Source organism: Opisthocomus hoazin, chromosome 26 (genome assembly GCF_030867145.1).
Source record: "Opisthocomus hoazin isolate bOpiHoa1 chromosome 26, bOpiHoa1.hap1, whole genome shotgun sequence".
NCBI lineage: Eukaryota > Metazoa > Chordata > Aves > Opisthocomiformes > Opisthocomidae > Opisthocomus > Opisthocomus hoazin.
Window position 1 is genome coordinate 8,173,922 of NC_134439.1, and position 25,218 is coordinate 8,199,139.

Here is a 25,218-nt window from a genome sequence, read left to right on the forward strand (position 1 = left end):
CTGGGGATCTTGCGAGAGCTTCTGCAGAGGGAAGGATGACACAGACATGTGGGCTGGGATGAGCAGAACTATAATGAGGCAAAAGAGGTAAACAAGTTTACTCCGAGCGAAGACCCCAGAGTAGGAACAACCAGGGGCATATAGGAATCTATGCCCCATGGCTATGGCAGAGATCCCACCAGGTGTCCATCTGCCTGCCCCACAGAGGGAGCAGGGCCAGCAGGTCTTCCCCAGGCTGGTTTTGTGGGGATCCCAGGGGAGCACAGGAGAACAAGGACTCGTGAGGGAAAGCAGAGAGGAGAAGAGGGGAAAGGCAGGCATGGGGCATGCTTCCTGAGAGCCCAGGCTGCGCCCATCCCTTCGGAGGGCTGCTAGAGATGGTCACCCACTCTGAAAGTAATAACCCAATGCCCCATCCCGTGCATGGTGCCATCTTGTGGGTGGCTGGCAGCCTTCCCCAGGGCCATCGCCAGCAGCTTTAGCTGCTTTAGCAGGGGAGGCACCTCGTGCCGCAGTAGCGGCTGCCAAAGCCGGAGAGGCCAAAGCCCCCGGAGGAGATGGGCACTCCCTGAGAGCTGAGGATGCTGCCTACAGCAGCGGAGGTGGAGGATCCCACGGCGGTGTTCTGTGGGAAGGAGCTGAGGATGGGGCCGGGCAGGGTCACCACCACGGGGGAGGGCTGGATGACGACGGTGGAGTCCTGGCACTGCCTGACACAGGGCTCATTGCAGCTGTTGGCCAGCGGGGTCGGGCCGCAGGGCTGGCATGGCAGGCACGGGTTGTAGCAGGACATGTCTCGGGGCTGGAGGGGCACCTGCGAGAGAGGGCAGGGGGAAGCAGAGCCGGAGGGGTGCGTGAGGAGCAGCCTGCCACTCCACCACAAGGGAGCCAAACCACACACTGGCGATGACAGTCAGGTGCACTGCAGAGAGGTCCATGGGTTTCTCCTTCCCCTCTTCCCAACAGAGCCCCTAGGTCCCCACCTAGCCCATAGATCAGCACGCACCGCAGACAAGCCACAAACACTCTCCATGCTGCACCTTCTGATCGCTTCCCTCTCCCATGGCAAGCAGCTGTAACACCCAGTACAGGACAGGTATGTGCTCAGAAATCCCAGAGGAGGAGGAGGAGGAGGAGGAGGAGGAGGAGGAAGACAAAGGGCTTCAAACTCACCTTGTTCCCAACAGGTGGAGGTGAGAGAAATGGATGAGAGAGTGAGGAGAATGGCCTGCATTTATACTGCTCCTGCACCGCCCCAGGCCCACAGTCACTGCACGCACGCAGTAATTTTCCAGCAGACTCACCGCCAAAGCAAAATATCCTACCTAATGGCACAAGTTGTCTTTTGGTTGCCATCAACGCTGCCATTTCATTTCCTCATTTCTGACATGCCTGGTCTGACAGGCAGGCTCCTTTCATGTGCTGGGATGAGACGCTCAAGGATATCCCGTGCAGGACTGTGTCAGTTTGGGCAGAAGATGCCTCCTAGGTGTTTGAGGGGTCCCGTGAATGCAGGGGATGTTGCCTTGGGGAAGTGACGTGTGATTGTTTGCAACTCCCTTGACAGCACGAGGCTCAGCCCTGCCCCATGCTGCACACATCAGCAGAGTACCCAAAGGCTCCTCTTCTTAATGACGTGCCACATGCTTGTCTCTCCTTCCGCTCTCTCAGCTTGCTCCAACAGTCACTGGCCATTGCATCCCTGGGCAGCCAGGCTCTGCATCTTAATGGTGCCTCCTCAGGTGTCTTCCTCTTGATGCCCTTTGCTCTAGGGAGAACCATTGCCAGGCTCTCTGCCTATGCACGGTTGGAGTTAGAAAAGCCAAAGCCCTCCTGGCATTCAATCAGACAAACCATATGCAGGTCAAGAAGAAGGTCTCCTTCCAGCTATGTTGGAGCAAAACCAAGGCTTGCTCAAAGGCAAGCCCAGCAGTGAATGGGGCAGCTTCACTGAGGACAGGGGACACTAGAAAGGTGGAGGCGCTCAAAGGGCCCGTGGCCTTGGCCTTTCCTTGATGGATTTATTGTAAAGAATTTGGGCTCCTGACATTCCTCGGTACATTGGGAGCAAGGAAGACTTACCCACAGCAGAGGAGGGTCAGGTGTGGGAACAGTTCAACAGATTGCACTGACTGGAGTGCACACAACCTCCTGGCATGCCCCCAAGGGAGTTGGTTGGTGTCACTGCAAGGCTGCTCTCAACTCACTTTGAAAGTCCCAGCAGTCAGGGAATGCATCTGAGGACTGGAAGAAAGCCAGTGGTCCTCCTGACTTGAAGAAGGGCATGAAGTAAGAGCCAGGCAGGGAACGACAGGCCAGTCAGATGCACCTTGATGTCTCCAAAGGTGATGCAGCCAATCATCCTGGAAGCCACTTCACAAGGTGAAAGGACAAGAAGGTGATGGTGAGTGGTCAGCACGGATTTACGGAGGGGAAAGCAGGCATGGCCAGCCTCACGGCCTTCCTTGATAATGTGCCTGGCTCCGGCGGGTGAGGGAAGTGCAGCTAATGTTGTTAATCTCATCTAAGCAAGGCCTACGATGCTGTCTCCAGGAACAATTCTGACAGACCAACTGACAAAATACAAGCTGTGGAAGAGGGCAGTGCAGGGCATTGAAATCTGGCATGGCTGCTGGTCTGCAACGGTTGTGGTGAGCTGCACAAAGCCCAGGGAGAGGCCGCTCCCTCCTCGTGCCCCGTAGGGCTCCAGACTGGGGCCAATCTTGTTTCAGCCCTTCATGCAAAGTCCTGCTGTGGGGGACAAAGAACCTCCTGCACCACTACGGGCTGCGGCTGAGGGGCTGCAAACCAGCATTGCAGCAGAGGACGGGAGTCCTGGACGACTCCACGAGGCAGCCCACGCCCACGCAGAAATGGCATCGGACAGCAGCCTGGGCTGCCTTAGGAAGATCATTGCTATGACGTTGCCAAAGGTGATCCCTCTTCTTGGCTCAGCGCTGCTGAGACCACAATCTCTGTCCACTCTGTGGCTCCCCAGTACAAGACAGGTACAGCCATACTGGCATGCGTTGAGCGAGGTACCACGAAGCCCATGAAGAGGCTGGAGACCTGAGGGAGGAGGAGCTGCGAGGGGTAGGATTGTTCAGCTGGGAGGCAAGAAAGCCCCGCGGCACGCCTCTTAGCAATGGGTAAAAGAGCTGATGGGAGAAAGTCAAGAAGACAGAGCCACACTCTCCTGAGACCTATCCAGTGAAGGGACAAGAGGTAATGGGCACGCGTTGAAAGATGGGAAATTCCACAGAAACATAAGGAAAGACTTTGTTAGTGTGAGGGTGGTCAAGCACCAGCTGGGGTCGCCCGCACAGGTTGTGGATCCTCTGTCCCTGTAGGTATTGAGAGCTTCACAAGACTTGGTCCTGAGCATCCTCCAAAGGCTGACCGTGCTTTGAGCAGGGGCGGTCGGATGAGATGAGCTCCAGAGGTCCCTTCCGTCCTCAAGGATCCTGTGATTCTGCCACGGCTAAAAGATGGGTGCTGCGCAGCTGCCCCTGAGAAGGAAGAACTGTTTGGCGACACTGGAATGAAAGGCAGCCTTGGAGATCACACCTGAGAAACACTGGAATTCAAGGCTTGATGGGACAAAGGAAAGCAAGTAGCAGAGCACATCACCCAGGATTCAGGCATGCCGACTTTGTCCTAGTCAGGCAGCTGGTACGTAGGACGACGTGGAGGCACCTGTGGAGCACACAGGAGCTCAGAAAAGCTGGCAGTCCCTTAGGCGCCTCATGGTCCAAGAGCAAGAAGCGTCCAGCCCAATACTCAGGAAGACAAACAGATGTCTCAGCAGATCAGCTTTGGCTAAGCGGGGTACTCAAGGCAGAGCACCATCGTCAGAAGGCAGCATCCTGGAGGTAAAGGAGGGATGAGCTGCAAAGGAGGCATTAGGAAAGAATTCCTAAGCATGACGAGATGAGGGGCTTGAAGAGCAACAGGCAAGAAGCATCAAGAGCAAGATCGACTCCTACAAGGCTAGCTAAAGCCTGATGGAGGAAAATAACCCCCCACTGCTGACCGGGGCGGCTCGTTTCCTGAAGACTGGCCAGAGAGCAGGCAGAGGGGAGTCAACGCCTGCTTTCTCTCAGTCTTCACCTACAAGGACTCGCAGGCTGCTGTGCCCTCTGAAAGACTTGAAGGATGGAGGGGGAGCCCTCCCGGCACTGGGTGGGCATCAAATCTAGCATTGCCTCAGAAAAGCAGACCCATCGAAGCCAGATAATGAGCGCCAGGGCAGGGCTGCTGTAAAGGGAGGCCTAGACCGGTTGAAGGACTGGGCCCACATGAGTCTCACGGCATTCGGCAAGGTGACAAATGGCAAGTCCTGACCCAGAAAGGATGAATCTCATGCATCAATATGGACTGAAGACCAAACTACGCTAAAGTCTTAGAGCCCTCAAACCATGCCGCGCCACGTGCCTGAGGATGGATGCTCAGGGAGGGGATGTGCTCAGAAGGGCCCTGGGTACAAAAGCAGCTCTCAGACTACATCAAAGAGGTGAAACACTTCCCCAGCCTGCAGGCATGGAGGTAGCCGGGACACGGGCCAGGAGGGCAAGGGAATGCCTTCAGTAGGCAAGCTTCCTGGGATAGACTCTCCCTACCCATGGCGAGTCACACTCTCATTTTGGATTGGCCGTCTCTCAGCCTTTTGGTGTAATGCCAAGCTAGGCGTGCATGCTGTGTGCCGGTCCATGTCCCACGCAGGGCTCAGTTCCCCTACGGCCAGGGCAATTCAACCCCTGCACCGGGCAAGCCATTTACAAGCCCTGGGCTGCAACCAAGTACGCAGCTCCAGGCAGACCCAGCGGCCATTACCCTCAGCCTGACCTTCTTGCCAGCACTCCCACAGCTTGGGGGTGGTCACAGCATGGTCAGCGTGTATTGGAAAAGTGGCCAGGCCTGTGGGTGTCATGCAGGTCAGGGTCCAAAGCGCACAGCCAAAGTGCCTGGTGGTGGCAGGACGGTGGGAGGAACAAGACGCTGTGCCAAACCCCGGAACACCTCTCTGCTAATTGGAGGCGAGGGACCCGGCTCCACAGCGCTTGTTGAAGAATCAGGGCTTTGGGGATGACAATGTTCTTCTTCCACAAGCCTGCTGACAGCACTGGTTTTGGACCCTCAGTGATTGCCGCAAGAGGGGACAAATTTGCAGAAGAAACCAGAAAACGTCTCCAGCAAAGAGAAGCTTTCCTTGGGCGAAGGCATCTGAAACCAGTAGCGCAACCCACCTGCCTCTAGAGGCAATGATCAGTGACTGCTGGAGCAAGAAGGGAGGTAGGCAGAGAGGTAGAAGGTTGGGGCATGTCCTCAGGCACAGGAGCCTCTGGCCAAGCAGGAGAGAAATCTTGGGCCTCTCATCCCAATACTTCAGAAGAGCCTCTGTCACCTAATGGTCATGTCAGACATGAGGAAATGTAATGACAGTCTTGATGAAAAGCAAAACACAACCTGTGCCATTAGGTAGGATATTTTGCTTTGGAGGTGAGTCTGTTGCAAAATTACTGCCTCAATGCAGTGACTGTGGGCCTGGGGCGGTGCAGGAGCAGTATAAATGCGGGCCGTTCTCCTCACTCTCTCATCCACTCCTCTTGCCTCCATCTCCTTGGGAACCAGGTGAGCTTGGAGCCGTTTCTCCTCCTCCTTGTCCTGCTCCTCAGGGATTTCTATAACAGACCGTGTCTTAGGCAGGGTCATGGGGCTGCTTACCGTGGGAGAGGGAAGGAGAGAGGTGGTGTGCAATGGAGAGAGGCAGGGGTTTCATTGAGGTGAGTGATGGGCTAGGCGGGGACCTCCCTCAGCTTGCTTGTTCTTGGCAGCACTCCTTTGGGATGAGGGGAAGGAGAAACCCGTAGGCCTACAGTTCCCCTGCCTCTTGTCTCCAGCTCATGCCTTGTCTCCCTTATGATGTGGTGACAGCCTGCTCCTCTCACACCCCTCCGGCTCTGCTTCCCCCTGCCCTCTCTCACAGGTGCCCCTCCAGCCCTGAGACATGTCCTGCTACAACCCGTGCCTGCCATGCCAGCCCTGCGGCCCGACCCCGCTGGCCAACAGCTGCAATGAGCCCTGTGTCAGGCAGTGCCAGGACTCCACCGTCGTCATCCAGCCCTCCCCCGTGGTGGTGACCCTGCCCGGCCCCATCCTCAGCTCCTTCCCACAGAACACCGCCGTGGGATCCTCCACCTCCGCTGCCGTTGGCAGCATCCTCAGCTCTCAGGGAGTGCCCATCTCCTCCGGTGGCTTTGACCTCTCCGGCTTTGGCAGCCGCTACTGCGGCACGAGGTGCCTCCCCTGCTAAAGCTGCTGCCTGCACTGAGGCCTCCCCTCGGATCGACCTCCTCTCCCTCCCTTGACTCATTAAAATTCTGATGCATCCGAGCCTGCGCCTCTGTGTCATTCTTTCTCCTGCACAAGCTCTCCCAAGATGCCCACGCAGACACAAGGTGCTCAGGGCAGGTTTTTTGCAAGGGGATTTTTCGGCATGGTTTTGCACTGACTGTTAACACAGGCCTTGCATCGAGTATGTTTAGTCACGAATCGAGTGACCCTCTGCTTGCAACATTTTTTCTGCCTGTTTTTTGTCAGGATAGGATTATCCAATGTGATTCAGTGACTACCATCCACTTTGTCGCGCACACCTTTTCTTTTTCCTCATCAAGCTGTTTCCCAGGGATTCTTTAGTCTGGAGAAGAGGAGGCTGAGGGGAGACCTTATCGCTCTCTACAGCTACCGGAAAGGCCGTTGTAGTGAGGCAAGTGTTGGTCTCCTCTCCCAGGTAACTAGCAATAGAACAAGAGCAAATGGACTCAAGTTGCGTCAGGGAAGTTTAGACTGGATATTAGGAAAAATTTCTCTACTGAAAGAGTGGTCAGGCATTGGAACAGGCTGCCCAGGGAAGTGGCGGATTCCCCATCCCTGGACGTGTTCAGAAACCGTGTGGATATGGTTCTTCAGGACACGGTTCAGCAGGCACGGTGACGTTGCTTTGACAGTTGGACTTGATGATCTTAGAGGTCTTTTCCAGCCTTAATGATTCTACGATTAAGCTCGATAACACAGTGGGATCATCACTCCCCTCGATGTCCTGACTACGCTCCTGCTCATATAGCCCAGGACGCTGATGAAAGTACTTGGTGTCCAGGAACACTGCTGGCACTTGCACCTGTTTTGACAGCATTACCACACCAGTGCCTTTTCCTGGCGCTGCTTTTCGACTGCTGCTTCCCACGGGCTGAAGGATGTGTGGGGACAAAGAGCTGGACGCTACTAAGCCAGCTGTCATTCGGGGCTCTGGGAGGACATGTGTCATCTTGCCCAGCTGTGTCCTGCAGCAGAGCAGAGGCTCCGCTTTGTCGCCTGCAAGACTTTCTGCAGCCTTTGCTGCTGCTCACCACGCTGCTTTGGAGAGCTCCTGGACAGCCTTTGAGACACTCAGCCTACACTCCCTGTCTCGCTTTCAGCCCTAAGTCTCTTCCCGCCTCCGTGTCTCCAAAAGCATTCCCAGGAAGCCCCGAGAACAGACAAGGAAGGAGCGTGGGCCTGTGTGGGGTGTTGACCGCCAACAGCACTAAGCACCCATCAGCTGGTATCTTGATCCACTGTCCCAGTCCAATGACGGGAGAACTGGAAGAGTAAGAGAGCAAAATGCCCTTGGGTCGACAACAAGACAGTCTAAGAGGGGAACGGGAGGAAAGAGAAAAACCACGTGGTGCAAAGGCAATCACCCACAACCTCGTACCAGCAGAACAATGCCCAGCCGGCCTCTGAAGAACAACTGCTTTGGAAAGAATACCCACAGTCTTTCAGTCAGCAATCACTGTGGTAACAACCACTGCACAGCCATCCCCAACAGCTCTCTCCCAGAAACACCCCTGAGAAACATCTCTCTCCCTGGGCATCTTGGGAGAGCTTTTGCAGGCGAAAGGATGACACAGAGGTGCTCGATACGATGCAACGGAACTTTAATAAGTCACAAGAGGGAAACAAGGTTGCTCCGAATGGAGATCCCAGCGCAGGGAGACCCTGGAGCAGACGAGAGTCTGTGCCCCATGGCCACAGTGGAGATCCTGCCAGGTGTCCATCTGCCTGCCCCACAGAGGGAGCAGAGGCAGAAGGTCTTCTCTAGGCTGGCTTTGTGGGGGCTAACAGCTCGGGGGGGCACAAGAGATCAAGGACGCAAGAGGTCAAGCAGAGAGTAGAAGAGCTTGGGCCGTGCTATCTGAGAGCCCAGGCTGGCCCCATCCTTCTGCAAAGGGTGCTGGCTGGGGTTGCTCAACCCTCTGGAAGCAACAACACCATGCTCTGTCTCCAGTCCGGTACCATCTGGAGACTCCTTGGGGGCCTTCCCCAGGGCCATCGCCAGCAGCTTTAGCTGCTTTAGCAGGGGAGGCACCTCGTGCCGCAGTAGCGGCTGCCAAAGCCGGAGAGGCCAAAGCCCCCGGAGGAGATGGGCACTCCCTGAGAGCTGAGGATGCTGCCAACAGCAGCGGAGGTGGAGGATCCCACGGCGGTGTTCTGTGGGAAGGAGCTGAGGATGGGGCCAGGCAGGGTCACCACCACGGGGGAGGGCTGGATGACGACGGTGGAGTCCTGGCACTGCCTGACACAGGGCTCATTGCAGCTGTTGGCCAGCGGGGTCGGGCCGCAGGGCTGGCATGGCAGGCACGGGTTGTAGCAGGACATGTCTCAGGGCTGGAGGGGCACCTGCGAGAGAGGGCAGGGGGAAGCAGAGCCGGAGGGGTGCGTGAGGAGCAGCCTGCCACTCCACCACAAGGGAGCCAAACCACACACAGGTGATGACAGTCAGATGCACTGCAGAGAGGTCCATGGGTTTCTCCTTCCCCTCTTCCCAACTGAACCATAGGTCCCCACCTAGCCCATAGCTCAGCATGCACCGCAGACAAGCCACAAACACTCTCCATGCTGCACATTCTGATCGCTTCCCTCTCCCATGGCAAGCAGCTGTAACACCCAGCACAGGACAGGTATGTGCTCAGAAATCCCAGAGGAGGAGGAGGAGGAGGAGGAGGAGGAGGAGGAGGACAAAGGGCTTCAAACTCACCTTGTTCCCAACGGGTGGAGGTGAGAGAAATGGATGAGAGAGTGAGGAGAACGGCCTGCATTTATACTGCTCCTGCACCGCCCCAGGCCCACAGTCACTGCACGCACGCAGTAATTTTCCAACAGACTCACCGCCAAAGCAAAATATCCTACCTAATGGCACAAGTTGTCTTTTGGTTGCCATCAACACTGCCATTTCATTTCCTCATTTCTGACATGCCTGGTCTGACAGGCAGGCTCCTTTCATGTGCTGGGATGAGACGCTCAAGGATATCCCGTGCAGGACTGTGTCAGTTTGGGCAGAAGATGCCTCCTAGGTGGTTGAGGGGTCCCGTGAATGCAGGGGATGTTGCCTTGGGGAAGTGAAGTGTGATTGTTTGCAACTCCCTTGACAGCATGAGGCTCAGCCCTGCCCCATGCTGCACACATCAGCAGAGTACCCAAAGGCTCCTCTTCTTAATGACGTGCCACATGCTTGTCTCTCCTTCCGCTCTCTCAGCTTGCTCCAACAGTCACTGGCCATTGCATCCCTGGGCAGCCAGGCTCTGCATCTTAATGGTGCCTCCTCAGGTGTCTTCCTCTTGATGCCCTTTGCTCTAGGGAGAACCATTGCCAGGCTCTCTGCCTATGCACGGTTGGAGTTAGAAAAGCCAAAGCCCTCCTGGCATTCAATCAGACAAACCATATGCAGGTCAAGAAGAAGGTCTCCTTCCAGCTATGTTGGAGTAAAACCAAGGCTTGCTCAAAGGCAAGCCCAGCAGTGAACGGGGCAGCTTCACTGAGGACAGGGGACACTAGAAAGGTGGAGGCACTCAAAGGGCCCGTGGCCTTGGCCTTTCCTTGATGGATTTATTGTAAAGAATTTGGGCTCCTGACATTCCTCGGTACATTGGGAGCAAGGAAGACTTACCCACAGCAGAGGAGGGTCAGGTGTGGGAACAGTTCAACAGATTGCACTGACTGGAGTGCACGCAACCTCCTGGCATGCCCCCAAGGGAGTTGGTTGGTGTCACTGCAAGGCTGCTCTCAACTCACTTTGAAAGTCCCAGCAGTCAGGGAATGCATCTGAGGACTGGAAGAAAGCCAGTGGTCCTCCTGACTTGAAGAAGGGCATGAAGTAAGAGCCAGGCAGGGAACGACAGGCCAGTCAGATGCACCTTGATGTCTCCAAAGGTGATGCAGCCAATCATCCTGGAAGCCACTTCACAAGGTGAAAGGACAAGAAGGTGATGGTGAGTGGTCAGCACGGATTTACGGAGGGGAAAGCAGGCATGGCCAGCCTCACGGCCTTCTTTGATAATGTGCCTGGCTCCGGCGGGTAAGGGAAGTGCAGCTAATGTTGTTAATCTCATCTAAGCAAGGCCTACGATGCTGTCTCCAAGAACAATTCTGACAGACCAACTGACAAAATACAAGCTGTGGAAGAGGGCAGTGCACGGCATTCAAATCTGGCATGGCTGCTGGTCTGCAGCGGTTGTGGTGAGCTGCACAAAGCCCAGGGAGAGGCCGCTCACTCCTCGTGCCCCGTAGGGCTCCAGACTGGGGACAATCTTGTTTCAGCCCTTCATGCAAAGTCCTGCTGTGGGGGACAAAGAACCTCCTGCACCACTACGGGCTGCGGCTGAGGGGCTGCAAACCAGCATTGCAGCAGAGGACGGGAGTCCTGGACGACTCCACGAGGCAGCCCACGCCCACGCAGAAATGGCATCGGACAGCAGCCTGGGCTGCCTTAGGAAGATCATTGCTATGACGTTGCCAAAGGTGATCCCTCTTCTTGGCTCAGTGCTGCTGAGACCACAATCGCTGTCCACTCTGTGGCTCCCCAGTACAAGACAGGTACAGCCATACTGGCATGCGTCGAGCGAGGGACCACGAAGCCCATGAAGAGTCTGGAGACCTGAGGGAGGAGGAGCTGCGAGGGGTAGGATTGTTCAGCTGGGAGGCAAGAAAGCCCCGCGGCACGCCTCTTAGCAATGGGTAAAAGAGCTGATGGGAGAAAGTCAAGAAGACAGAGCCACACTCTCCTGAGACCTATCCAGTGAAGGGACAAGAGGTAATGGGCACGCGTTGAAAGATGGGAAATTCCACAGAAACATAAGGAAAGACTTTGTTAGTGTGAGGGTGGTCAAGCACCAGCTGGGGTCGCCCGCACAGGTTGTGGATCCTCTGTCCTTGTAGGTATTGAGAGCTTCACAAGACTTGGTCCTGAGCATCCTCCAAAGGCTGACCGTGCTTTGAGCAGGGGCGGTCGGATGAGATGAGCTCCAGAGGTCCCTTCCGTCCTCAAGGATCCTGTGATTCTGCCACGGCTAAAAGATGGGTGCTGCGCAGCTGCCCCTGAGAAGGAAGAACTGGTTGGCGACACTGGAATGAAAGGCAGCCTTGGAGATCTCACCTGAGAAACACTGGAATTCAAGGCTTGATGGGACAAAGGAAAGCGAGTAGCAGAGTAGAGCACCCAGGATTCAGGCATGCCGACTTTATCCTAGTCAGGCAGCTGGTAGGTAGGACGACGTGGAGGCACCCGTGGAGCACAAGGGAGCTCAGAAAAGCTGGCAGTCCCTTAGGCGCCTCATGGTCCAAGAGCAAGAAGCGTCCAGCCCAATACTCAGGAAGACAAACAGATGTCTCAGCAGATCAGCTTTGGCTAAGCGGGGTACTCAAGGCAGAGCACCATCGTCAGAAGGCAGCATCCTGGAGGTAAAGGAGGGATGAGCTGCAAAGGAGGCATTAGGAAAGAATTCCTAAGCTTGACGAGATGAGGGGCTTGAAGAGCAACAGGCAAGAAGCATCAAGAGCAAGATCGACTCCTACAAGGCTAGCTAAAGCCTGATGGAGGAAAATAACCCCCCACTGCTGACCGGGGCGGCTCGTTTCCTGAAGACTGGCCAGAGAGCAGGCAGAGGGGAGTCAACGCCTGCTTTCTCTCAGTCTTCACCTACAAGGACTCGCAGGCTGCTGTGCCCTCTGAAATACTTGAAGGATGGAGGGGGAGCCCTCCCGGCACTGGGTGGGCATCAAATCTAGCATTGCCTGAGAAAAGCAGACCCATCGAAGCCAGCTAATCACAGAATCACAGAATAGTAGGGGTTGGAAGGGACCTCTGTGGGTCATCTAGTCCAACCCTCCTGCCGAAGCAGGGTCACCTACAGCAAGCTGCACAGGACCTTGTCCAGGCGGGTCTTGAATATCTCCAGAGAAGGAGACTCCACAATCTCCCTGGGCAGCCTGTTCCAGTGCTCCGTCACCCTCAGAGGGAAGAAGCTCTTCCTCATGTTCAGACGGAACTTCCTGTGCCTCAGTTTGTAATGAGCACCAGGGCAGGGCTGCTGTAAAGGGAGGCCTAGACCGGTTGAAGGACTGGGCCCACATGAGTCTCACGGCATTCGGCAAGGTGACAAATGGCAAGTCCTGACCCAGAAAGGATGAATCTCATGCATCAATATGGACTGAAGACCAAACTACGCTAAAGTCTTAGAGCCCTCAAACCATGCCGCGCCACGTGCCTGAGGATGGATGCTCAGGGAGGGGATGTGCTCAGAAGGGCCCTGGGTACAAAAGCAGCTCTCAGACTACATCAAAGAGGTGAAGCACTTCCCCAGCCTGCAGGCATGGAGGTAGCCGGGACACGGGCCAGGAGGGCAAGGGAATGCCTTCAGTAGGCAAGCTTCCTGGGATAGACTCTCCCTACCCATGGCGAGTCACACTCTCATTTTGGATTGGCCGTCTCTCAGCCTTTTGGTGTGATGCCAAGCTAGGCGTGCATGCTGTGTGCCGGTCCATGTCCCACGCAGGGCTCAGTTCCCCTACGGCCAGGGCAATTCAACCCCTGCACCGGGCAAGCCATTTACAAGCCCTGGGCTGCAACCAAGTACGCAGCTCCAGGCAGACCCAGCGGCCATTACCCTCAGCCTGACCTTCTTGCCAGCACTCCCACAGCTTGGGGGTGGTCACAGCATGGTCAGCGTGTACTGGAAAAGTGGCCAGGCCTGTGGGTGTCATGCAGGTCAGGGTCCAAAGCGCACAGCCAAAGTGCCTGGTGGTGGCAGGACGGTGGGAGGAACAAGACGCTGTGCCAAACCCCGGAACACCTCTCTGCTAATTGGAGGCGAGGGACCCGGCTCCACAGCGCTTGTTGAAGAATCAGGGCTTTGGGGATGACAATGTTCTTCTTCCACAAGCCTGCTGACAGCACTGGTTTTGGACCCTCAGTGATTGCCGCAAGAGGGGACAAATTTGCAGAAGAAACCAGAAAACGTCTCCAGCAAAGAGAAGCTTTCCTTGGGCGAAGGCATCTGAAACCAGTAGCGCAACCCACCTGCCTCTAGAGGCAATGATCAGTGACTGCTGGAGCAAGAAGGGAGGTAGGCAGAGAGGTAGAAGGTTGGGGCATGTCCTCAGGCACAGAAGTCTCTGGCCAAGCAGGAGAGAAATCTTGGGCCTCTCATCCCAATACTTCAGAAGAGCCTCTGTCACCTAATGGTCATGTCAGACATGAGGAAATGTAATGACAGTCTTGATGAAAAGCAAAACACAACCTGTGCCATTAGGTAGGATATTTTGCTTTGGAGGTGAGTCTGTTGCAAAATTACTGCCTCCATGCAGTGACTGTGGGCCTGGGGCGGTGCAGGAGCAGTATAAATGCGGGCCGTTCTCCTCACTCTCTCATCCACTCCTCTTGCCTCCATCTCCTTGGGAACCAGGTGAGCTTGGAGCCGTTTCTCCTCCTCCTTGTCCTGCTCCTCAGGGATTTCTATAACAGACCGTGTCTTAGGCAGGGTCATGGGGCTGCTTACCGTGGGAGAGGGAAGGAGAGAGGTGGCGTGCAATGGAGAGAGGCAGGGGTTTCATTGAGGTGAGTGATGGGCTAGGCGGGGACCTCCCTCAGCTTGCTTGTTCTTGGCAGCACTCCTTTGGGATGAGGGGAAGGAGAAACCCGTAGGCCTACAGTTCCCCTGCCTCTTGTCTCCAGCTCATGCCTTGTCTCCCTTATGATGTGGTGACAGCCTGCTCCTCTCACACCCCTCCGGCTCTGCTTCCCCCTGCCCTCTCTCACAGGTGCCCCTCCAGCCCTGAGACATGTCCTGCTACAACCCGTGCCTGCCATGCCAGCCCTGCGGCCCGACCCCGCTGGCCAACAGCTGCAATGAGCCCTGTGTCAGGCAGTGCCAGGACTCCACCGTCGTCATCCAGCCCTCCCCCGTGGTGGTGACCCTGCCCGGCCCCATCCTCAGCTCCTTCCCACAGAACACCGCCGTGGGATCCTCCACCTCCGCTGCCGTTGGCAGCATCCTCAGCTCTCAGGGAGTGCCCATCTCCTCCGGGGGCTTTGACCTCTCCGGCTTTGGCAGCCGCTACTGCGGCACGAGGTGCCTCCCCTGCTAAAGCTGCTGCCTGCACTGAGGCCTCCCCTCGGATCGACCTCCTCTCCCTCCCTTGACTCATTAAAATTCTGATGCATCCGAGCCTGCGCCTCTGTGTCATTCTTTCTCCTGCACAAGCTCTCCCAAGATGCCCACGCAGACACATGGTGCTCAGGGCAGGTTTTTTGCAAGGGGATTTTTCGGCATGGTTTTGCACTGACTGTTAACACAGGCCTTGCATCGAGTATGTTTAGTCACGAATCGAGTGACCCTCTGCTTGCAACATTTTTTCTGCCTGTTTTTTGTCAGGATAGGATTATCCAATGTGATTCAGTGACTACCATCCACTTTGTCGCGCACACCTTTTCTTTTTCCTCATCAAGCTGTTTCCCAGGGATTCTTTAGTCTGGAGAAGAGGAGGCTGAGGGGAGACCTTATCGCTCTCTACAGCTACCGGAAAGGCCGTTGTAGTGAGGCAAGTGTTGGTCTCCTCTCCCAGGTAACTAGCAATAGAACAAGAGCAAATGGACTCAAGTTGCGTCAGGGAAGTTTAGACTGGATATTAGGAAAAATTTCTCTACTGAAAGAGTGGTCAGGCATTGGAACAGGCTGCCCAGGGAAGAGGCGGAGTCCCCATCCCTGGACGTGTTCAGAAACCGTGTGGATATGGCTCTTCAGGACACGGTTCAGCAGGCACGGTGACGTTACTTTGACAGTTGGACTTGATGATCTTAGAGGTCTTTTCCAGCCTTAATGATTCTACGATTAAGCTCGATAACACAGTGGGATCATCACTCCCCTCGATGTCCTGACTACGCTCCTGCTCATATAGCCCAGGACGCTGATGAAAGTACTTGGTGTCCAGGAACACTGCTGGCACTTGCACCTGTTTTGACAGCATTACCACACCAGTGCCTTTTCCTGGCGCTGCTTTTCGACTGCTGCTTCCCACGAGCTGAAGGATGTGTGGGGACAAAGAGCTGGACGCTACTAAGCCAGCTGTCATTCGGGGCTCTGGGAGGACATGTGTCATCTTGCCCAGCTGTGTCCTGCAGCAGAGCAGAGGCTCCGCTTTGTCGCCTGCAAGACTTTCTGCAGCCTTTGCTGCTGCTCACCACGCTGCTTTGGAGAGCTCCTGGACAGCCTTTGAGACACTCAGCCTACACTCCCTGTCTCGCTTTCAGCCCTAAGTCTCTTCCCGCCTCCGTGTCTCCAAAAGCATTCCCAGGAAGCCCCGAGAACAGACAAGGAAGGAGCGTGGGCCTGTGTGGGGTGTTGACCGCCAACAGCACTAAGCACCCATCAGCTGGTATCTTGATCCACTGTCCCAGTCCAATGACGGGAGAACTGGAAGAGTAAGAGAGCAAAATGCCCTTGGGTCGACAACAAGACAGTCTAAGAGGGGAACGGGAGGAAAGAGAAAAACCACGTGGTGCAAAGGCAATCACCCACAACCTCGTACCAGCAGAACAATGCCCAGCCGGCCTCTGAAGAACAACTGCTTTGGAAAGAATACCCACAGTCTTTCAGTCAGCAATCACTGTGGTAACAACCACTGCACAGCCATCCCCAACAGCTCTCTCCCAGAAACACCCCTGAGAAACATCTCTCTCCCTGGGCATCTTGGGAGAGCTTTTGCAGGCGAAAGGATGACACAGAGGTGCTCGATACGATGCAACGGAACTTTAATAAGTCACAAGAGGGAAACAAGGTTGCTCCGAATGGAGATCCCAGCGCAGGGAGACCCTGGAGCAGACGAGAGTCTGTGCCCCATGGCCACAGTGGAGATCCTGCCAGGTGTCCATCTGCCTGCCCCACAGAGGGAGCAGAGGCAGAAGGTCTTCTCTAGGCTGGCTTTGTGGGGGCTAACAGCTCGGGGGGGCACAAGAGATCAAGGACGCAAGAGGTCAAGCAGAGAGTAGAAGAGCTTGGGCCGTGCTATCTGAGAGCCCAGGCTGGCCCCATCCTTCTGCAAAGGGTGCTGGCTGGGGTTGCTCAACCCTCTGGAAGCAACAACACCATGCTCTGTCTCCAGTCCGGTACCATCTGGAGACTCCTTGGGGGCCTTCCCCAGGGCCATCGCCAGCAGCTTTAGCTGCTTTAGCAGGGGAGGCACCTCGTGCCGCAGTAGCGGCTGCCGAAGCCTGAGAGGCCAAAGCCCCCGGAGGAGATGGGCACTCCCTGAGAGCTGAGGATGCTGCCAACGGCAGCGGAGGTGGAGGATCCCACGGCGGTGTTCTGTGGGAAGGAGCTGAGGATGGGGCCAGGCAGGGTCACCACCACGGGGGAGGGCTGGATGACGACGGTGGAGTCCTGGCACTGCCTGACACAGGGCTCATTGCAGCTGTTGGCCAGCGGGGTCGGGCCGCAGGGCTGGCATGGCAGGCACGGGTTGTAGCAGGACATGTCTCAGGGCTGGAGGGGCACCTGCGAGAGAGGGCAGGGGGAAGCAGAGCCGGAGGGGTGCGTGAGGAGCAGCCTGCCACTCCACCACAAGGGAGCCAAACCACACACAGGTGATGACAGTCAGATGCACTGCAGAGAGGTCCATGGGTTTCTCCTTCCCCTCTTCCCAACTGAACCATAGGTCCCCACCTAGCCCATAGCTCAGCATGCACCGCAGACAAGCCACAAACACTCTCCATGCTGCACATTCTGATCGCTTCCCTCTCCCATGGCAAGCAGCTGTAACACCCAGCACAGGACAGGTATGTGCTCAGAAATCCCAGAGGAGGAGGAGGAGGAGGAGGAGGAGGAGGAGGAGGACAAAGGGCTTCAAACTCACCTTGTTCCCAACGGGTGGAGGTGAGAGAAATGGATGAGAGAGTGAGGAGAACGGCCTGCATTTATACTGCTCCTGCACCGCCCCAGGCCCACAGTCACTGCACGCACGCAGTAATTTTCCAACAGACTCACCGCCAAAGCAAAATATCCTACCTAATGGCACAGGTTGTCTTTTGGTTGCCATCAACACTGCCATTTCATTTCCTCATTTCTGACATGCCTGGTCTGACAGGCAGGCTCCTTTCATGTGCTGGGATGAGACGCTCAAGGATATCCCGTGCAGGACTGTGTCAGTTTGGGCAGAAGATGCCTCCTAGGTGGTTGAGAGGTCCCGTGAATGCAGGGGATGTTGCCTTGGGGAAGTGAAGTGTGATTGTTTGCAACTCCCTTGACAGCATGAGGCTCAGCCCTGCCCCATGCTGCACACATCAGCAGAGTACCCAAAGGCTCCTCTTCTTAATGACGTGCCACATGCTTGTCTCTCCTTCCGCTCTCTCAGCTTGCTCCAACAGTCACTGGCCATTGCATCCCTGGGCAGCCAGGCTCTGCATCTTAATGGTGCCTCCTCAGGTGTCTTCCTCTTGATGCCCTTTGCTCTAGGGAGAACCATTGCCAGGCTCTCTGCCTATGCACGGTTGGAGTTAGAAAAGCCAAAGCCCTCCTGGCATTCAATCAGACAAACCATATGCAGGTCAAGAAGAAGGTCTCCTTCCAGCTATGTTGGAGTAAAACCAAGGCTTGCTCAAAGGCAAGCCCAGCAGTGAACGGGGCAGCTTCACTGAGGACAGGGGACACTAGAAAGGTGGAGGCGCTCAAAGGGCCCGTGGCCTTGGCCTTTCCTTGATGGATTTATTGTAAAGAATTTGGGCTCCTGACATTCCTCGGTACATTGGGAGCAAGGAAGACTTACCCACAGCAGAGGAGGGTCAGGTGTGGGAACAGTTCAACAGATTGCACTGACTGGAGTGCACGCAACCTCCTGGCTTGCCCCCAAGGGAGTTGGTTGGTGTCACTGCAAGGCTGCTCTCAACTCACTTTGAAAGTCCCAGCAGTCAGGGAATGCATCTGAGGACTGGAAGAAAGCCAGTGGTCCTCCTGACTTGAAGAAGGGCATGAAGTAAGAGCCAGGCAGGGAACGACAGGCCAGTCAGATGCACCTTGATGTCTCCAAAGGTGATGCAGCCAATCATCCTGGAAGCCACTTCACAAGGTGAAAGGACAAGAAGGTGATGGTGAGTGGTCAGCACGGATTTACGGAGGGGAAAGCAGGCATGGCCAGCCTCACGGCCTTCTTTGATAATGTGCCTGGCTCCGGCGGGTGAGGGAAGTGCAGCTAATGTTGTTAATCTCATCTAAGCAAGGCCTACGATGCTGTCTCCAAGAACAATTCTGACAGACCAACTGACAAAATACAAGCTGTGGAAGAGGGCAGTGCACGGCATTCAAATCTGGCATGGCTGCTGGTCTGCAGCGGTTGTGGTGAGCTGCACAAAGCCCAGGGAGAGGCCGCTCACTCCTCGTGCCCCGTAGGGCTCCAGACTGGGGACAATCTTGTTTCAGCCCTTCATGCAAAGTCCTGCTGTGGGGGACAAAGAACCTCCTGCACCACTACGGGCTGCGGCTGAGGGGCTGCAAACCAGCATTGCAGCAGAGGACGGGAGTCCTGGACGACTCCACGAGGCAGCCCACGCCCACGCAGAAATGGCATCGGACAGCAGCCTGGGCTGCCTTAGGAAGATCATTGCTATGACGTTGCCAAAGGTGATCCCTCTTCTTGGCTCAGTGCTGCTGAGACCACAATCGCTGTCCACTCTGTGGCTCCCCAGTACAAGACAGGTACAGCCATACTGGCATGCGTCGAGCGAGGGACCACGAAGCCCATGAAGAGTCTGGAGACCTGAGGGAGGAGGAGCTGCGAGGGGTAGGATTGTTCAGCTGGGAGGCAAGAAAGCCCCGCGGCACGCCTCTTAGCAATGGGTAAAAGAGCTGATGGGAGAAAGTCAAGAAGACAGAGCCACACTCTCCTGAGACCTATCCAGTGAAGGGACAAGAGGTAATGGGCACGCGTTGAAAGATGGGAAATTCCACAGAAACATAAGGAAAGACTTTGTTAGTGTGAGGGTGGTCAAGCACCAGCTGGGGTCGCCCGCACAGGTTGTGGATCCTCTGTCCTTGTAGGTATTGAGAGCTTCACAAGACTTGGTCCTGAGCATCCTCCAAAGGCTGACCGTGCTTTGAGCAGGGGCGGTCGGATGAGATGAGCTCCAGAGGTCCCTTCCGTCCTCAAGGATCCTGTGATTCTGCCACGGCTAAAAGATGGGTGCTGCGCAGCTGCCCCTGAGAAGGAAGAACTGGTTGGCGACACTGGAATGAAAGGCAGCCTTGGAGATCTCACCTGAGAAACACTGGAATTCAAGGCTTGATGGGACAAAGGAAAGCGAGTAGCAGAGTAGAGCACCCAGGATTCAGGCATGCCGACTTTATCCTAGTCAGGCAGCTGGTAGGTAGGACGACGTGGAGGCACCCGTGGAGCACACAGGAGCTCAGAAAAGCTGGCAGTCCCTTAGGCGCCTCATGGTCCAAGAGCAAGAAGCGTCCAGCCCAATACTCAGGAAGACAAACAGATGTCTCAGCAGATCAGCTTTGGCTAAGCGGGGTACTCAAGGCAGAGCACCATCGTCAGAAGGCAGCATCCTGGAGGTAAAGGAGGGATGAGCTGCAAAGGAGGCATTAGGAAAGAATTCCTAAGCTTGACGAGATGAGGGGCTTGAAGAGCAACAGGCAAGAAGCATCAAGAGCAAGATCGACTCCTACAAGGCTAGCTAAAGCCTGATGGAGGAAAATAACCCCCCACTGCTGACCGGGGCGGCTCGTTTCCTGAAGACTGGCCAGAGAGCAGGCAGAGGGGAGTCAACGCCTGCTTTCTCTCAGTCTTCACCTACAAGGACTCGCAGGCTGCTGTGCCCTCTGAAATACTTGAAGGATGGAGGGGGAGCCCTCCCGGCACTGGGTGGGCATCAAATCTAGCATTGCCTGAGAAAAGCAGACCCATCGAAGCCAGCTAATCACAGAATCACAGAATAGTAGGGGTTGGAAGGGACCTCTGTGGGTCATCTAGTCCAACCCTCCTGCCGAAGCAGGGTCACCTACAGCAAGCTGCACAGGACCTTGTCCAGGCGGGTCTTGAATATCTCCAGAGAAGGAGACTCCACAATCTCCCTGGGCAGCCTGTTCCAGTGCTCCGTCACCCTCAGAGGGAAGAAGCTCTTCCTCATGTTCAGACGGAACTTCCTGTGCCTCAGTTTGTAATGAGCACCAGGGCAGGGCTGCTGTAAAGGGAGGCCTAGACCGGTTGAAGGACTGGGCCCACATGAGTCTCACGGCATTCGGCAAGGTGACAAATGGCAAGTCCTGACCCAGAAAGGATGAATCTCATGCATCAATATGGACTGAAGACCAAACTACGCTAAAGTCTTAGAGCCCTCAAACCATGCCGCGCCACGTGCCTGAGGATGGATGCTCAGGGAGGGGATGTGCTCAGAAGGGCCCTGGGTACAAAAGCAGCTCTCAGACTACATCAAAGAGGTGAAGCACTTCCCCAGCCTGCAGGCATGGAGGTAGCCGGGACACGGGCCAGGAGGGCAAGGGAATGCCTTCAGTAGGCAAGCTTCCTGGGATAGACTCTCCCTACCCATGGCGAGTCACACTCTCATTTTGGATTGGCCGTCTCTCAGCCTTTTGGTGTGATGCCAAGCTAGGCGTGCATGCTGTGTGCCGGTCCATGTCCCACGCAGGGCTCAGTTCCCCTACGGCCAGGGCAATTCAACCCCTGCACCGGGCAAGCCATTTACAAGCCCTGGGCTGCAACCAAGTACGCAGCTCCAGGCAGACCCAGCGGCCATTACCCTCAGCCTGACCTTCTTGCCAGCACTCCCACAGCTTGGGGGTGGTCACAGCATGGTCAGCGTGTACTGGAAAAGTGGCCAGGCCTGTGGGTGTCATGCAGGTCAGGGTCCAAAGCGCACAGCCAAAGTGCCTGGTGGTGGCAGGACGGTGGGAGGAACAAGACGCTGTGCCAAACCCCGGAACACCTCTCTGCTAATTGGAGGCGAGGGACCCGGCTCCACAGCGCTTGTTGAAGAATCAGGGCTTTGGGGATGACAATGTTCTTCTTCCACAAGCCTGCTGACAGCACTGGTTTTGGACCCTCAGTGATTGCCGCAAGAGGGGACAAATTTGCAGAAGAAACCAGAAAACGTCTCCAGCAAAGAGAAGCTTTCCTTGGGCGAAGGCATCTGAAACCAGTAGCGCAACCCACCTGCCTCTAGAGGCAATGATCAGTGACTGCTGGAGCAAGAAGGGAGGTAGGCAGAGAGGTAGAAGGTTGGGGCATGTCCTCAGGCACAGGAGCCTCTGGCCAAGCAGGAGAGAAATCTTGGGCCTCTCATCCCAATACTTCAGAAGAGCCTCTGTCACCTAATGGTCATGTCAGACATGAGGAAATGTAATGACAGTCTTGATGAAAAGCAAAACACAACCTGTGCCATTAGGTAGGATATTTTGCTTTGGAGGTGAGTCTGTTGCAAAATTACTGCCTCCATGCAGTGACTGTGGGCCTGGGGCGGTGCAGGAGCAGTATAAATGCGGGCCGTTCTCCTCACTCTCTCATCCACTCCTCTTGCCTCCATCTCCTTGGGAACCAGGTGAGCTTGGAGCCGTTTCTCCTCCTCCTTGTCCTGCTCCTCAGGGATTTCTATAACAGACCGTGTCTTAGGCAGGGTCATGGGGCTGCTTACCGTGGGAGAGGGAAGGAGAGAGGTGGCGTGCAATGGAGAGAGGCAGGGGTTTCATTGAGGTGAGTGATGGGCTAGGCGGGGACCTCCCTCAGCTTGCTTGTTCTTGGCAGCACTCCTTTGGGATGAGGGGAAGGAGAAACCCGTAGGCCTACAGTTCCCCTGCCTCTTGTCTCCAGCTCATGCCTTGTCTCCCTTATGATGTGGTGACAGCCTGCTCCTCTCACACCCCTCCGGCTCTGCTTCCCCCTGCCCTCTCTCACAGGTGCCCCTCCAGCCCTGAGACATGTCCTGCTACAACCCGTGCCTGCCATGCCAGCCCTGCGGCCCGACCCCGCTGGCCAACAGCTGCAATGAGCCCTGTGTCAGGCAGTGCCAGGACTCCACCGTCGTCATCCAGCCCTCCCCCGTGGTGGTGACCCTGCCCGGCCCCATCCTCAGCTCCTTCCCACAGAACACCGCCGTGGGATCCTCCACCTCCGCTGCCGTTGGCAGCATCCTCAGCTCTCAGGGAGTGCCCATCTCCTCCGGGGGCTTTGACCTCTCCGGCTTTGGCAGCCGCTACTGCGGCACGAGGTGCCTCCCCTGCTAAAGCTGCTGCCTGCACTGAGGCCTCCCCTCGGATCGACCTCCTCTCCCTCCCTTGACTCATTAAAATTCTGATGCATCCGAGCCTGCGCCTCTGTGTCATTCTTTCTCCTGCACAAGCTCTCCCAAGATGCCCACGCAGACACATGGTGCTCAGGGCAGGTTTTTTGCAAGGGGATTTTTCGGCATGGTTTTGCACTGACTGTTAACACAGGCCTTGCATCGAGTATGTTTAGTCACGAATCGAGTGACCCTCTGCTTGCAACATTTTTTCTGCCTGTTTTTTGTCAGGATAGGATTATCCAATGTGATTCAGTGACTACCATCCACTTTGTCGCGCACACCTTTTCTTTTTCCTCATCAAGCTGTTTCCCAGGGATTCTTTAGTCTGGAGAAGAGGAGGCTGAGGGGAGACCTTATCGCTCTCTACAGCTACCGGAAAGGCCGTTGTAGTGAGGCAAGTGTTGGTCTCCTCTCCCAGGTAACTAGCAATAGAACAAGAGCAAATGGACTCAAGTTGCGTCAGGGAAGTTTAGACTGGATATTAGGAAAAATTTCTCTACTGAAAGAGTGGTCAGGCATTGGAACAGGCTGCCCAGGGAAGAGGCGGAGTCCCCATCCCTGGACGTGTTCAGAAACCGTGTGGATATGGCTCTTCAGGACACGGTTCAGCAGGCACGGTGACGTTACTTTGACAGTTGGACTTGATGATCTTAGAGGTCTTTTCCAGCCTTAATGATTCTACGATTAAGCTCGATAACACAGTGGGATCATCACTCCCCTCGATGTCCTGACTACGCTCCTGCTCATATAGCCCAGGACGCTGATGAAAGTACTTGGTGTCCAGGAACACTGCTGGCACTTGCACCTGTTTTGACAGCATTACCACACCAGTGCCTTTTCCTGGCGCTGCTTTTCGACTGCTGCTTCCCACGAGCTGAAGGATGTGTGGGGACAAAGAGCTGGACGCTACTAAGCCAGCTGTCATTCGGGGCTCTGGGAGGACATGTGTCATCTTGCCCAGCTGTGTCCTGCAGCAGAGCAGAGGCTCCGCTTTGTCGCCTGCAAGACTTTCTGCAGCCTTTGCTGCTGCTCACCACGCTGCTTTGGAGAGCTCCTGGACAGCCTTTGAGACACTCAGCCTACACTCCCTGTCTCGCTTTCAGCCCTAAGTCTCTTCCCGCCTCCGTGTCTCCAAAAGCATTCCCAGGAAGCCCCGAGAACAGACAAGGAAGGAGCGTGGGCCTGTGTGGGGTGTTGACCGCCAACAGCACTAAGCACCCATCAGCTGGTATCTTGATCCACTGTCCCAGTCCAATGACGGGAGAACTGGAAGAGTAAGAGAGCAAAATGCCCTTGGGTCGACAACAAGACAGTCTAAGAGGGGAACGGGAGGAAAGAGAAAAACCACGTGGTGCAAAGGCAATCACCCACAACCTCGTACCAGCAGAACAATGCCCAGCCGGCCTCTGAAGAACAACTGCTTTGGAAAGAATACCCACAGTCTTTCAGTCAGCAATCACTGTGGTAACAACCACTGCACAGCCATCCCCAACAGCTCTCTCCCAGAAACACCCCTGAGAAACATCTCTCTCCCTGGGCATCTTGGGAGAGCTTTTGCAGGCGAAAGGATGACACAGAGGTGCTCGATACGATGCAACGGAACTTTAATAAGTCACAAGAGGGAAACAAGGTTGCTCCGAATGGAGATCCCAGCGCAGGGAGACCCTGGAGCAGACGAGAGTCTGTGCCCCATGGCCACAGTGGAGATCCTGCCAGGTGTCCATCTGCCTGCCCCACAGAGGGAGCAGAGGCAGAAGGTCTTCTCTAGGCTGGCTTTGTGGGGGCTAACAGCTCGGGGGGGCACAAGAGATCAAGGACGCAAGAGGTCAAGCAGAGAGTAGAAGAGCTTGGGCCGTGCTATCTGAGAGCCCAGGCTGGCCCCATCCTTCTGCAAAGGGTGCTGGCTGGGGTTGCTCAACCCTCTGGAAGCAACAACACCATGCTCTGTCTCCAGTCCGGTACCATCTGGAGACTCCTTGGGGGCCTTCCCCAGGGCCATCGCCAGCAGCTTTAGCTGCTTTAGCAGGGGAGGCACCTCGTGCCGCAGTAGCGGCTGCCGAAGCCTGAGAGGCCAAAGCCCCCGGAGGAGATGGGCACTCCCTGAGAGCTGAGGATGCTGCCAACAGCAGCGGAGGTGGAGGATCCCACGGCGGTGTTCTGTGGGAAGGAGCTGAGGATGGGGCCAGGCAGGGTCACCACCACGGGGGAGGGCTGGATGACGACGGTGGAGTCCTGGCACTGCCTGACACAGGGCTCATTGCAGCTGTTGGCCAGCGGGGTCGGGCCGCAGGGCTGGCATGGCAGGCACGGGTTGTAGCAGGACATGTCTCGGGGCTGGAGGGGCACCTGCGAGAGAGGGCAGGGGGAAGCAGAGCCGGAGGGGTGCGTGAGGAGCAGCCTGCCACTCCACCACAAGGGAGCCAAACCACACACAGGTGATGACAGTCAGATGCACTGCAGAGAGGTCCATGGGTTTCTCCTTCCCCTCTTCCCAACTGAACCATAGGTCCCCACCTAGCCCATAGCTCAGCATGCACCGCAGACAAGCCACA

The 25,218-nt window shown here is 55.9% G+C and overlaps 7 protein-coding genes across 7 annotated transcripts; 3 read left to right on the top strand and 4 right to left on the bottom strand.

Annotated features, from left to right (window-relative positions):
- Positions 1-487: 487 nt before the first annotated feature.
- LOC142364386 (feather keratin Cos1-1/Cos1-3/Cos2-1-like) lies at positions 488-793 on the bottom strand. The gene has a single exon (XM_075443867.1). The coding sequence runs from the start codon at positions 791-793 to the stop codon at positions 488-490; it is 306 nt and encodes a 101-aa protein (XP_075299982.1).
- Positions 794-5,558: 4,765 nt separating this feature from the next.
- LOC142364413 (feather keratin Cos1-1/Cos1-3/Cos2-1-like) lies at positions 5,559-6,313 on the top strand. The gene is made up of 2 exons (XM_075443896.1): positions 5,559-5,631; positions 6,006-6,313. Exon 2 carries the CDS (start codon positions 6,008-6,010, stop codon positions 6,311-6,313), a length of 306 nt encoding a protein of 101 aa, XP_075300011.1. The 5' UTR covers positions 5,559-5,631; positions 6,006-6,007.
- Positions 6,314-8,391: 2,078 nt separating this feature from the next.
- LOC142364387 (feather keratin Cos1-1/Cos1-3/Cos2-1-like) lies at positions 8,392-8,697 on the bottom strand. Its single transcript, XM_075443868.1, has one exon. It carries the CDS (start codon positions 8,695-8,697, stop codon positions 8,392-8,394), a length of 306 nt encoding a protein of 101 aa, XP_075299983.1.
- A 5,008-nt stretch (positions 8,698-13,705) lies between these two features.
- Positions 13,706-14,460, top strand: LOC142364405 (feather keratin Cos1-1/Cos1-3/Cos2-1-like). Its single transcript, XM_075443885.1, has 2 exons — positions 13,706-13,778; positions 14,153-14,460. The coding sequence occupies exon 2, from the start codon at positions 14,155-14,157 to the stop codon at positions 14,458-14,460; it is 306 nt and encodes a 101-aa protein (XP_075300000.1). The 5' UTR covers positions 13,706-13,778; positions 14,153-14,154.
- Positions 14,461-16,538: 2,078 nt separating this feature from the next.
- On the bottom strand, positions 16,539-16,844 carry LOC104326221 (feather keratin Cos1-1/Cos1-3/Cos2-1). Its single transcript, XM_009939874.2, has one exon. It carries the CDS (start codon positions 16,842-16,844, stop codon positions 16,539-16,541), a length of 306 nt encoding a protein of 101 aa, XP_009938176.1.
- Positions 16,845-21,852: 5,008 nt separating this feature from the next.
- On the top strand, positions 21,853-22,607 carry LOC142364406 (feather keratin Cos1-1/Cos1-3/Cos2-1-like). The gene is made up of 2 exons (XM_075443886.1): positions 21,853-21,925; positions 22,300-22,607. The coding sequence occupies exon 2, from the start codon at positions 22,302-22,304 to the stop codon at positions 22,605-22,607; it is 306 nt and encodes a 101-aa protein (XP_075300001.1). The 5' UTR covers positions 21,853-21,925; positions 22,300-22,301.
- Positions 22,608-24,685: 2,078 nt separating this feature from the next.
- On the bottom strand, positions 24,686-24,991 carry LOC142364388 (feather keratin Cos1-1/Cos1-3/Cos2-1-like). Its single transcript, XM_075443869.1, has one exon. It carries the CDS (start codon positions 24,989-24,991, stop codon positions 24,686-24,688), a length of 306 nt encoding a protein of 101 aa, XP_075299984.1.
- Positions 24,992-25,218: the final 227 nt, after the last annotated feature.

Excerpts from the sequence above, each read along its gene's own strand:
- LOC142364386 (XM_075443867.1), bottom strand. The coding sequence starts at position 793 with ATGTCCTGCTACAACCCGTGCCTGCCATGCCAGCCCTGCGGCCCGACC.
- LOC142364413 (XM_075443896.1), top strand. The coding sequence starts at position 6,008 with ATGTCCTGCTACAACCCGTGCCTGCCATGCCAGCCCTGCGGCCCGACC.
- LOC142364387 (XM_075443868.1), bottom strand. The coding sequence starts at position 8,697 with ATGTCCTGCTACAACCCGTGCCTGCCATGCCAGCCCTGCGGCCCGACC.
- LOC142364405 (XM_075443885.1), top strand. The coding sequence starts at position 14,155 with ATGTCCTGCTACAACCCGTGCCTGCCATGCCAGCCCTGCGGCCCGACC.
- LOC104326221 (XM_009939874.2), bottom strand. The coding sequence starts at position 16,844 with ATGTCCTGCTACAACCCGTGCCTGCCATGCCAGCCCTGCGGCCCGACC.
- LOC142364406 (XM_075443886.1), top strand. The coding sequence starts at position 22,302 with ATGTCCTGCTACAACCCGTGCCTGCCATGCCAGCCCTGCGGCCCGACC.
- LOC142364388 (XM_075443869.1), bottom strand. The coding sequence starts at position 24,991 with ATGTCCTGCTACAACCCGTGCCTGCCATGCCAGCCCTGCGGCCCGACC.